A 13,074-nucleotide genomic window follows, 5' to 3' on the forward strand; every position below is an offset into this window, starting at 1 on the left:
AACGGTAATGAAGCCATTGTACAGCACCAACAAAATAGCTTAGGCATACTCTGAGTACTGGCCCAATTCAAGCACTGCGTAAAGTGCAGATTAGGACAGCATGAGCTGCTGTCAGTCAGTGGAAGTGGCCTCTTGGCTCTGTGTTGTGCTGATGATGGAGGAACTGGGTATTACTGTGATAAAAGGAGAGATATACACAACTCTTCATTCCTAACAACATAAAATGAGCATTTGGGCGATCAGTACATGCGATGATCACTGACTCAGCTACTTGGCCCGGTGTTGAGATTTGATATCTGCTTCTGTGATCATTTATGAAACCAAACAAAGCTGCCTGTCTATCCTCATGCTTTCTTTTTCCTTTCAAATGTCACAGAATAAACTCCGACACCACGGCGGATCTCAACCACACCATGGTGACCAAGGCACCCAACCCACAGACACAGCAACATCCACACACACAAACACACGGCGAGACTGACGGTGACCTCCCCCCCCAACCTAAGATCAACGGGGTAAACAGCCTCGACACACCCCCGCCCTCCACCCCCCGCTCCGATCAGGAAGGGAAAAAAATCGACGGGAGACGAGGAGAAAGCGGAGGAGAAGGTGAAGACGAAGGGGGAGGATCCGGTCCCGACCACACCTCTCGCCCGAGTCACCATCCAAACGGTTGGGGCAACTACGGCCCTCGCAACACTGCGCCTCACAACAGCAACGGCAAACCCCCTCCATCCAGGACTCACAGTGGACATCATCGTGCCCCTCAGGGACACCCAGAGGGGAGTGTTACCCCATCACATGACCCCAGGGAGCAGCAGGATAACGTGGTGCTGATGAGGGGCTTTGTGCCCAGGACGGTTCCGGAGAGGGTGGCCCAGAGGAAGAGCTCCATGGCCCAGCTGCAGCAGTGGGTCAACCAGCGGCGGGGCATGGCCTCCCAGGAAGACATCAACAGGTAGATCAGTGACACCCGTCTCTCTCTCTCTTCACGTCCTCTTCAGTTCTTTGCACTTAGCTTCAGATGATGCTTCAGTGGTCATGGGGATACAGTAATGACACTGATGGTGCTGCTGTATTGTTGGAACGGTGATCATTTAACTATGCGTGCAGGTGTCCCCTCGTTATTGTTCATTATTTCATGGCATGCAGTAACATTGACAAATGTTGTTGTCAAAGCACTTTCATCTCCACTGCCTCAGACTTTGAGGTTGGTTTTCAAAACCCCATTTGTTGGATCACATCTGATTTTAGTGACTCGCAGTGGTACCTTTAAAATGAAGAAGCACTAATTTTCTAATTTTTCTCGAGACAAATTTGATTTGATGTACAGTATTTAGTTAGTAGAGTAGCTTATTGAAAGCTGAAGTAGGAGAGATGGGAGCAAATATGATTAAAAAAAAGTTATTTTATAAAACGTTCGCTGTATTGTGATGGTAGTACACGAAACAGGTAACCTAGAAACAATCATGTTCCTCTGTGTCCTCCGGTGTTCCTAACGGCATCTGCAAAATTTCACAGACCGGAGTAAAACAAGCAGTAAGAGCTGATCTGAGGTCTGCTGTCCAGCTGCTGTCTATGAGAGCCGGCTGTCAATCACTCGCAAACTCCGACCAAACGGTCAAACTAGGCAGCACTGATCAAATATGAATCAATATTATGTTACGTTAATGTCTATTTCTCTCCTCAAATGTTCTCAGAATCATCTTGTAGTGCACGGTTTAGCTGTAAAACGAGAAAGTCTGTGACGCCGTCGCCATTGTAAAATCTGGTGAAGGAACACCAAGTTCTGGTCACATGACCCGAGCACAGCCAATAGGAACGCTCTCTCTCTCTGAAATGACCTGTGATTGGTCAAAGTCTCCCGTCACGGGCTAGATTTTCTAAAGCCTGAAAACAGAGCCATGAGGAGGAGCAGAAGTCTAGTTTTCTCTCAGAACACTTGAATTACAATATGCTGAAAGGTTATTATGGGATTGTTGCCCAATGATGCCAAAAATATACTGCCTACTGAAGTTTTAATGATTTAATGTGCTTAGTTAATAAAGTTGAAATGTGTTATAGATTATAATAAAAAGGTCTTATCATGGTGAGATGTGTGGCAACCATGTCATTACAGTATTTATTTTACCCTTGCCTTTATTTAACAAAATTAAGACTTTAAAACTAAAACTTCAAAAATGTTAAACACCCTCAGTTGAGTGTCTACATCTTATTTTCATGACTTGACATGACTTTGGATAAGGCAATAACCTCCATCTTTCCCTGTCCTTCCAGCCCATCTCATTACTACCCAGTGAACCAGGGCGTCTCAGGTGACTACTATGGCTACCCCGGTGGCCCCCAGTATGTGGAGGAGTACCCTCTGTACCCGCCGGGGGTCCGACCTGACAGCATCTGCTCCGTCTCTGCCGTGGGGGGATACGACCGACGCTGGACCGTCGAGGAGAAGCGCCACTCGCTGAGGGACGGACCCCATCAGATGTACGGACCCCCGATGCCCAGGGAGCATTGGGGGCCACAGTACTACGGTGGAATGGAAACAACCATGAGACGTCTGTCCATCCAGCCACGTTCCAGGTCTGTCCCCAGGTCACCGTCCTCGTCATCGGGGGGGCCCTACTCGCCGGTGCCGCCCAACTTCGCCTCGCCGGCCCGATCGCCGTCTGCCCGCTTTGACCGGTTTCCGGGAAGGACGAGGGACGAAGTGATCTACGCCGACCCCTCTGTCTACAGCCTGAGGAGGTCCATCAGCTCACCCAAGGTAAAACAATGAGTGTGTTTGTAGATTCATACAGCGGGTATAAAACGTAACCGCCACCTCAACTTGACAATATCTGTGGCCACAACTCACTTATTTCAACTTTTTTGTTCTAAAATGCCACTTACTTAGGGGATCTGAAATCATAATGTAATGGGAACAAGCTTGTATCCCATGTTTTCCCTGATAATTATACTGAATGTTTTGATTTTAGGAAAGTAAAATGAAATGAAAAGTATCGTCGAGGCTTAGAAATAATAGAATTATTACTATGAAAACAGATTCAAAAAGCTTTAGCAGTACAAAAAGAGTCTCAAAAAGTCGCCGGGAGTGAAAGAAAGAACGAGAGATTAATGTTTTGTTTTCACATTCAAACCTTTATTTAAACTGGAGTATTTCACTAAGGTTGCCCTCGGTTACAGTGACGTCAACTGACAGACGAGATAAAAGCAGTTACACAACAAGATAAAAACAGTTCCAGGTAGATATAGAGTGGTTTGTGATCATGGTTGGAAGAGTATATTGATTATTAAAGTGGGTTGAAGGTCGTTCCGTGAATCAGGAGCACTAAAGGAAGTTCAGAGCATGCTCTGGGACCTTGAAGGCAGGGTTGACGATGTTATCCAGTAGACACTGTTTGTTATATTGGTTGAAATGGTCTTTACACCCCGACAACGGACCATTACTTAAAGCATCAGTAGGCGAGATTGGAGCAAATATGATTAAAAAAAAGTTATTTTTATAAAACGTTCGCTATATCATGACAGTAGTACATGAAACAGGTAACCTGATGCTCCTAACGGCATCTGCAAGATTTCACAGACCGGAGGAAAACAAGCAGTAAGAGCTGATCTGAGGTCTGCTGTCCAGCTGCCGTCTATGAGAGCCGGCTGTCAATCACTCGCGAACTCCGACCAAACGGTCAAACTAGGCAGCGCTGATCAAATATGAATCAATGTAATGTTACGTTAATGCCTATTTCTCTCCTCAAATGTTTTCAGAATCATCTTGTAGTGCACGGTTTAGATGTAAAATGAGAAAGTTTGAGACGCCGCCACCATTGTGAAATCTGGTGAAGGAACGCCAAGTTCCGGTCACATGACCGGAGAACAGCCAATAGGAACGCTCTCTCTCTGAAATGACCTGTGATTGGTCAAAATCTCCCGTCATGGGCTAGATTTACAGGCTGGTTTACAGAGCTCCTGAGGCGATGCTACTTTCAAATTATGCTAGTTTACCAACATCGTCGACCCTACCTTTAAGTATAATATAATCCAATCATTTGAGCGAGTTTGATAGGGACCAAAGTTCCACTCCAGCGTTATTGTGATGCAAGGTGTTGCTTAGCAATAAACAATGTCTATTACGCCTCTCTGCAAGAGAAGGCTAAACCTAATAAACAATGGTGAGTATCGTATATGTGATATTACCATATTCATCGTACTCCACTCTAACAACTTTCATTCATTCTTGCCTCCATTCTTCCCTTCCTTCTTTCCTTATTGCCTTCCCTCCCTCCTTCAGTATGACTACCCTGGTGATAGGAGGTCCTTAAGCCAAGGAATATACCACTACAACTACCCTGTATCCCCTTCCATCCACAATAAAATGGTATGTTCCCGCTAATGTGCTGTAATACATATCCATCGTCTGGATTTACATACATAGTCAACACACAGTCCTGTGGAGGTAGGCACAGTCTACAGTAGTTATGGCACTTAATGCAGTGGTATGTGTAGCTTTGCTATGGCTAAGGGGTTTCTTCTTCTGCACAGCTGTCCTCTGTTTCTGTGTCCTAACCCTGTACACATCACCTTTTCTGTCTTCTACTCCTCTCTGCTGTCCTTGTCCCTAAACACGGTGCTGGAGCTGCTCTTGTGTGTATAATGCGTATGAGTCTGTGTGTGTGAGTTTTACTAAAGAGAAACTAAATGACAGAGAGAACAAAACTGCATGAATTCCGCCAGTTTCACTCATGATCAATGGACTAGAAGGCTTCCAAGCAGTCCCATAAAGTTCTGTATGCATCAAGCCACTCGATTAAAGAGGGAATGTGACAGCATATTATAATGTAACATGTTCAGTTTTGCCAGTAAAAACGACAACATGCTCAGGCATTCTTCCCAGCCGATGGCAGTAATATGCCCATGAAACAATTGAGCGAAAAGTTTGATGTGGTAGGAAATGCTTTCACCACATCAAGTTAAGCATCAAGGATACACACAATGCATTTTGATGAGTAAGTAGCTGTGTTTGAGCATGAGAGTGACCTTGACCTGACATTCATTGACCTCAGAAATAGTACTTTGACACTAGCCTATAATCTTAAATCAAGATGCTTTCACCCATATTGTATGGTCTTCATCAGTGCTGGTGTTTGCTCAGTTGTCATCACATGAACTAACTCTCCACCTTGGTGGTAAAGTAGTAAAGCCCGCCTCTTGCTTGATTTGATTCGCTGCCTGCCTGTGCCAAGTTTGACATTGACAAGCAGTGAAAAGTTTAGAATATTTTAACTTTTATGCGTGTCTTGAAACGGTAGAAAAACGCGACACGCTGCGCCAGAGTGGAGCACATTGCAGGCGCGCCTTCCATAGGACAACAATGGTTTTCCAGGCGAGGTATCGGCTACTTTATGCGAATCAGGGGCGTCTTGTACGACTTGTCGCCTCTGGAAACTCCCGAGAAACTTTTAAACTAACCGTTGTCAATCTGAAATAAAGACAGATTCATCAACTGCGTGGTTTATTTCTCACGTAAAATATTTTCGCAAACACATTTTCGGTGAACTATATTCACGAGGGAAAGCGTTCGTCCAATCAGGTCTCTAGTGCCTTGTGTCTAGTGGCAGTGCTGGGAAGTGAGGCGATCTCTCCCCATAAAAAACGCCCCTGTGGACACGTCCCTTGAGACCGATGAAGCCCCAGAACAAACACCCGAGAACAGGAAAATGAACAGTTTCAGTCAGACTTTAACATCTATTGAATTGTGTTTGCAGTGTTACAGTTAATCATTGCCTTCAGTGGTGTGGTTGGCAGATTGGTTGTGGTGCTTTGCTTTGCTGCTGTGTCACCCTGAAAGCCTTCTATCTGTACAGTATGTGTCTGTGTGATTTCCATGTGTGTCGCTGCTGCTGCTGCTGCTGCTGCTGCTGCTTGGCTCAGGAGGACATATTAGACCTTCAGCTCCAGCGCAACCTGGATTACTTAGACCAGCAGGTAAGATGATGAACACACTGTATTGTCTGCCATTACATATTTCACACACTCTGTTTTCCCAGTTAGTGTTGACATTGTCAGTGTCTCCTTAATTCCCTATTACAGTCTCCTTTTCCTATGTTTCTTCTCTCCTTCCAAAGGATGCTTGCCTGTAAAGTAGCTTAAAAACATGTATTGGCTTTACCCAAACACAGTTTCAGTATTGTTCCAGTCGTCCTGTTGTTGTCAGGTCTCTGTAATCTGAGCTGAATCTTCAGGTGCTGGAGGGAAGCCGCCTAATTGGCACGGTTACCCGAATGGTGGAGCGCTCATCCTCAACAGCAAAGCTCTGTGTACAAGTAAGAGAGGAGAGAGCACCACAGGGAGGCAGGCTTCAGCTTCAGCCAGCAGCACTACAATCAGAGCCAAAGCCTGAACTAGTCATTCCATTTTCCAGCTGGAACTAACTTCTGAATTGCCTTTTTGACTTCAGAACTAATTAGGGGAAGTTCTAAGCCGGTGATGGCTAGTCCAGTCTAGTCCAGTTCAGTCCTGGACAAAGGCATGTATAGACTATTAGACCAGATATAACATACCGACCCAAGCCTGCCTCTCTTTTCTTCAGTCCTTGTCTCGTCTGCATGCTGTCCATACTGTCACAACATATTCATACTCACGTAGCTCACGTCATATTTTCTGCTCACCCACTTGGCTGCAAGAGTCTGTGACCGTGTGTGTGACATAAATTTCCTCGCCTCGTCGAGTCTGCGAGGGTCCATATGGACATTTTATGGACATTGCAGAGACTTCTGCAGCCAGACACTGTTCTGGGCAAAAAAAAGACTTTCATCTGTAACAAAAAAAGAAAGAAAAGGACCTCCATATGCTTCAAACTAACTAGGTCATACAAGGTGTATTCCAAAGGGAGGGTGAACAGCATGCATCATAGCCTCTCCCTGGCTGCATCCCACTGTTGTTTGCGTAATCTATATAGTCTTGACATGTCGAATAATACACAGGGAGAAACGGCGCACACTTTTGGACAGTCCTCTCCTCATAGGCAGTCTCCCACCGCTAAAACCAAAGCCTCAGCTCGTCACGTACAGACTTGTTGACCTCTTCGGACATTAAGCTCATTTGTCACGTCTATAAAAGTGTGCACAGTCATTTTTTTCCCATTCATCACATACTCCCATGGTGCTGCTGTAGTGATCGGTTTTTAAGCTAAACAACATTATGTTCCCCTTCATCACATTCCCATTCAATCACAGATCTTAGGAGGACACATTGTTTTAACAACTGTGTTCAAGGTGTGGTGGACGGGGTGCTGGGGTGGCTTGCTGGGGAGGAAACAACTTTCCCCCTGAACTCCTTTCACTTTATTTACACTCCCAAGACGTGTCATGACATAATGTCGACTCGGTTCTTCATTCTGGGACATGAACCAAAGAGCTTCTGTGACGTTAACAAATGAGGCCGAGGTGCAGGGGTGCATCATATGAGCGCCAGAAATCCGGTTCATATCGTCTGAAGGGATGGCTCCATGGAGTTCTCCTGGCTCCATTTAACTGATGGCAGATGTTACATGCTGTATGTTTGTGCGGAAACCTATCAATTGCAATCTGCTGCAAAAAAAAATAAAAACCCAGCCAGGAAAATAATCATTCATAGACAAGGCAAGATAACAATTGAGAATGATACTTCTCTTGGCAGGTAAATAGTAATTTCTCTGCCAACAAAGACTTCCTGAATAAATGAAGCTTGACATTCCTCAGAATAAAGAACACCACTTTAGCATTAAACTTTTGCTTTCCTCTCATTGGGGTAGTAAGTGTCTATACCGTTTGATTGATGTCGATCCTCTGGATGACCAATCGTTATTTCTCTGCCAACAAAGAAATGTGGATCTTTCTGACTAAACGAAGCTTTACATTCCTCAGAATAAATAACATCATGATTGTCATTGCTTTCCTCTCATTGGGGTACTTATTGTCTACAGTATACCGTTTGATTGATGGTGATTATCTGGATGATTTATTCAGTGTTTGTTTTCACAGGTGCCTCCTTTCCATGATGTCTACAGCAGAGAGTTACATCCTACACTGAAGCTCAATGAGATCGAAACCAGTGTAAGAGAAACTGCATGTACATAGTAAACATACAAACATACACTTACCCAGATAATTCACACTTTGTTACAAATAAAACTATATGGCCAAAAGTATATTATTGTATATTATTAGTATTGCCAAAAGTATCCGGAGAATCGGAGCAGCGAGGGGGACGGTATTGCTTTCGCTTTACCGCACCGTTGTGACGAAAAGAGAGCTGAGCCGGAAGGCAAAGCTCTCGATCTACCGGTCAATCTTCGTTCCTACTCTCACCTATGGTTGTGAGGGCTGGGTCATGACCGAAAGAACTAGATCGCGAGTACAAGCGGCCGAAATGGGTTTTCTCAGGAGGGTGGCTGGCGTCTCCCTTAGAGATAGGGTGAGAAGCTCAGTCATCCGTGAGGGACTCGGATTTGAACCGCTACTCCTTTGCGTTGAAAGGAGCCAGCTGAGGTGGTTCGGGCATCTGGTAAGGATGCCCCCTGCCTGGACGCCTCCCTTGGGAGGTGTTCCAGGCACGACCAGCTGGGAGGAGGCCACGGGGAAGACCCAGGACTAGTTGGAGAGATTATATCTCCACACTGGCCTTGGATCGCCTCGGGATCCCCCAGTCAGAGCTGGTTAATGTGGCCAAGGAAAGAGAAGTTTGTGGTCCCCTGCTGGATCTGTTGCCCCCGAGACCCGACCCCGGATAAATGGTTGAAGATGGATGGATGGATGGCCAAAAGTATATGAATGTCCCTGTCTACATTTTTGAGCTACAGTCTGGGCCCCTAATCTGAATGCGAAAGAAGGCCAAATACCTTGAGCTGCTAGAGGCCTGCAGAGGGAGTGGGTGGAAAGCCCGCTGTGAGCCTATATCGAGGTTGTGGATCAAGAGGTGTGATCCATGGCATAGCGTGCCGCTTGGACACAAGCAGGGGACTGATCATCACCCAGGTTAGGGTGTCTGATAATCAAAGACCCAAACACCCGATGACCCTGGGTTCATCACTGATGATGTGTCCCAGCCGCACCATCTACATGCAGATGGTGTTTCTTCAAACTGAATGCTACAGTGTACAATAATATTTACAATAGTGTTCTTCCAACTTTATGGCAAGACTTTGTGTTCCGCTCTTTCCTGTTTGAACATGACAACGCCCCTGTGCACGAAGCCAGCTCCATAAAGAAATACTTCTCCCAGTTTGATGTTGAGGAACTTGATTGGTCTGCAGAGAGCTCTGGCCTTAACCCAACCATCATCACCTTTGGGATGAACTGGAAAGCTGACTATGAGCCAGGCCTTTATTGCCCAACATTAGTGTTGGACTTCACTGATGTTTGTGTGGCTGAAACCAGATAAGAAGAGTGGAGGCTTTTACAACAGCATATTAAGAATAGCATAGTTCAGCTATCATATATGGCTTTAATGTCCTAGTGTCCATATACCTTTGGCCCTATACTGTATGCATGTACTCACACAGATACATTCTTGTGCTCTTTATCTTTGTTTTATTTTTTTCTCCCTGGTTTTCTACAATAATATATGTCCTGTCCTGTCTGACACAGAAACTCTTGGGTCGACTGTGTGAGCAGAACCGAATTTTGAAAGACCACGAGGCTGTCGTCCACAGACTGAGAATGGACAAGGTACGTTGTCTTTCACAGTAATATACCGTGTGTTTAAGAAACATTTTGTATTGTGAACCCTAACCCTAAACCTAAAAACTATGAACTTATCTGCGCTTCTAAAACTTCTTACCAGGTGTGAGAATGTGTTATAGTAAAGGAAAACCATCTTATCTTATCTTCCCCATTTGTAAACACCTGCATTCTATTCAATTCAATACATCAGCCCTGCAATGAACATCACCTTATCCAAAATGTTCATTTTCTGTCAGGACTTAAGTTTGTGTGTTGATTCCATTCTACAGTCATTTTGGAGGCGCTGCGGTGCTTTTGTATGGGACCAACCCCACTATCTACAGCATCTTAAATTACCACACGGTGGACTGTTGTATTGCATTCCTGCACACTTAAGGCATTACGATAATCACAGGCAATTTTGGGCAAGTCATAGTCAAGTCAGCACACTGACACACTGACAGCTGTTGCTGCCTGTTGGGCTGCAGTTTGCCATGTTATGATTTGAGCATATTTTTTTATGCTAAAGGCAGTACCTGTGAGGGTTTCTGGACAATATTTGTAATTGTTTTGTGTTGTTTATTAATCTCCAATGATAAATGTATACATACATTTGCATAAAGCAGCATATTTGCCCACTCCCATGTTGATAAGAGTGTTAAATACTTGACCTTTAAGGTACATTTTGAAAAGATAAAAAAATGTATGATTGATTTGTGATTAATCGAGATTAAATATTTTATTCAATTTACAGCCCTGTTTTATAGTCATTAAAATGCAATATGTGCTTTTACTCACTTCCGTAACACTGGAAAACATCCTGAAGCATTTTAATGACTGTAAAAACCTTTTCAAACCAATCATTCAAAACATTATTGATCATCATTTAACCCTAACCTGCCAGTGGGCAAGTGAATTTTTCAGAGGTTAAGAAAAACTGTTATATGTCCTAACATCACATATTATGATAATAAAACCATGATCAGCTCTTTTCCAATCACAACTTGTATAATAAACGGAAGTATGTCTTTAAGACTCAAAGTGGTGAGCTAATAAATACTGCACTTGTTATTTTTACGTTTAGGAATAATATAAGGGAAAGCTCATTTCCAATAAACTTCTGTTCTTGCTCGCCATGCTTGCTGTTCCCAGGACAGCTTAGAGGAAGCACTGGTGTCAACTCATCAGGAGATGGAGCTGTACCATAACCAGCCTTTGGCCATGGAAAAGCTGCGGTTCAAGAAGGAAACCCTGCAGAACCAGCTCATCAACATCAGAGGGGAGCTCTCCCAGGCCTCCAGCGTAAGACACTGCAGGACATATTCTGGACCCACAGCTGCAATTTTTAAAGATGTACTCCGTGTCATCAGACATGATTTATTAGCCAAATGTGTTAGAAACATTCTCCGAGAATGACTGCATTTGTTTGTTCCTCTCTTAGGCTTTAATCACCACTCGTATGGAGTTTGAAGCATTAGAGGATGAGGCCAATGCCATTCATGGAGATCTATGGGAGCAGCTTAATGCAGGAGGGCAGGTAAAGGGTCACACTGCAACCCTGTCTCCTACAAAATTGCATTCCCATACCACTAATCTGCATTTTCAATTACGTTTTGAGGGAAACTTATTTTCTTTCTTATTACGGTCACATTTTAAAACAGTTTTAAACACAGTTAAATGTTTTAAATTGAAAGAAAAAACAAAACTACTTGGTTAGGTTTAGTAAAAAACATCATGGTTCGACTTAAAATTACTATGTTAGAAATGTTATTAAATAAATTTAAATAAGAGAACTTGACTTTTGGCTTCACATTGAATACGAACAGCCGTGTCCTGGGTGAAAGTTCAGGGTTTGTTTGACCTATCTACCCCGACTCTGTCCCTACGCGGAGTTCCGCAGACTGTTATCACAAACACATTCGTGATACGTCAAAAAGAAACGTAAACCGTGTTATTCACAATTTTTCTATTCATAATAGTAAACATTTATTAATTTAAAGTTAGAATATGTTACATTTTGTTGGTTGCTGTTTGTAAACACACGGCATTTACAGTTGTCCCCTCCTCCTCAGCTCAATGAGCAGCGAGTGTGCTATAGGGTGAATGAAGAGAGGGAGCGTCGTTAGTTTAAGCAGTGAATCGCAGAAATAATACGTTATTTTTTTCACGATGGTTTTGTACTAAAACACAAATGAACACATCCACACCTCTGCACAGCCCTGTTAATTATATTTATTGATCACTTCACTGTAAGATTTATCAAGGCATGCCTCAATGATAGTTAATGTATTTTTTTTTACTACTTATTCAATGAAAATAGACAAGGTTAATTGAAGGGACAACCTGTTTTGAATCCTGTGTTTTATCTAGCCTGTATTGTTTTTAAATGAGATTATTTATAAAATAAACCTATGCCAAAAATAACTCTTAAATGATAAAACATGTGAATCACTTGACTCAATTCATGTGAATCTAATGAATCAACACAACTTCTAAAATTGCAATGTAAAGATAATTAATTAATTTGTTCATTCATTGATCCCATAAATGTCTGTGTGGTGTATATAAAAAAAGGAAACGCAGTCAGTGGCCTTTATAATTCAATCGTCATGTTGCTGCCACCGATGTTTTACTTTGTTTTCCGAAGTAGAGGTCCTGTCTGCAAAAATTCAATTCTTAATGTAATGTTTTGTCATCAGTTATTTTGCTAATATTTGTCAAACACTGAAGACAAATCTGCTCTTTACACGGCAGGACACAACCTTTCAGCTGAGGTCGTAAAATGTGCACGCATAGCGAATCCCAACTGGTTAATCAAAAATATTTCATAGTAGTCGGTTGTTTGGCTGGCAGCCACTCGCCGCTCAGAAAGATTGACCTGACATTTGAGTAGAATGTTTTGCTCAATGCACTCATTCACTCATATGCGCATGATAGAATTAAACCAAAGGAATCGTTACACCCAGTAAAAAATTCCAACCTGATTTGACGCATTTTTGGCTTTTCGCATTTGTACACCAAGCAACAAAACTACGGTAACGTCCGCAGTTATGTTTAGGCAACAAAATCACTTAGTTAGGTTCAGGAAAAACATCATGGTTGGGCTAAAAATAAGTACAGAAACTAAATAAAATACGTATGGAAACAACGTAACATAAGTACAGATAACATGTGACAAATGTCCCTTAAAAACATGTCACAAACGTCACTATCTTAACTTACAAAACAAAACACCGATCTCCTGGTAGAAAGTCCTGTGTTTGTTGGACCCATCCACCAATCCCCTTCCATCCATTACGGTCAGTACAGATGACATGGCGTACAAATAACCAGCCAAAAGCAAGAAAGGCGTTCTCATTGCACAAATGCCTCGCACATT

The 13,074-nt window shown here is 43.2% G+C and overlaps 1 protein-coding gene across 12 annotated transcripts in view; it reads left to right on the plus strand.

The window, feature by feature from the left end:
• plekha6 (pleckstrin homology domain containing, family A member 6) overlaps positions 1-13,074 on the plus strand; it is a 117,790-nt gene that overhangs the window by 88,141 nt on the left and 16,575 nt on the right. For 10 of the 12 annotated variants that reach the window (XM_074648845.1, XM_074648835.1, XM_074648817.1 and 7 more), the window contains 8 exons: positions 377-958; positions 2,278-2,764; positions 4,286-4,372; positions 5,926-5,979; positions 8,016-8,087; positions 9,621-9,701; positions 10,848-10,997; positions 11,137-11,232. In XM_074648845.1, the coding sequence (XP_074504946.1) occupies positions 377-958; positions 2,278-2,764; positions 4,286-4,372; positions 5,926-5,979; positions 8,016-8,087; positions 9,621-9,701; positions 10,848-10,997; positions 11,137-11,232 (1,609 nt within the window). The remainder of the gene's footprint in view (positions 1-376; positions 959-2,277; positions 2,765-4,285; positions 4,373-5,925; positions 5,980-8,015; positions 8,088-9,620; positions 9,702-10,847; positions 10,998-11,136; positions 11,233-13,074) is intronic. The other 2 variants (XM_074648826.1, XM_074648862.1) reach the window with 1 other exon arrangement.

The sequence above is a fragment of the Sebastes fasciatus genome, chromosome 1 (assembly GCF_043250625.1).
Source record: "Sebastes fasciatus isolate fSebFas1 chromosome 1, fSebFas1.pri, whole genome shotgun sequence".
NCBI lineage: Eukaryota > Metazoa > Chordata > Actinopteri > Perciformes > Sebastidae > Sebastes > Sebastes fasciatus.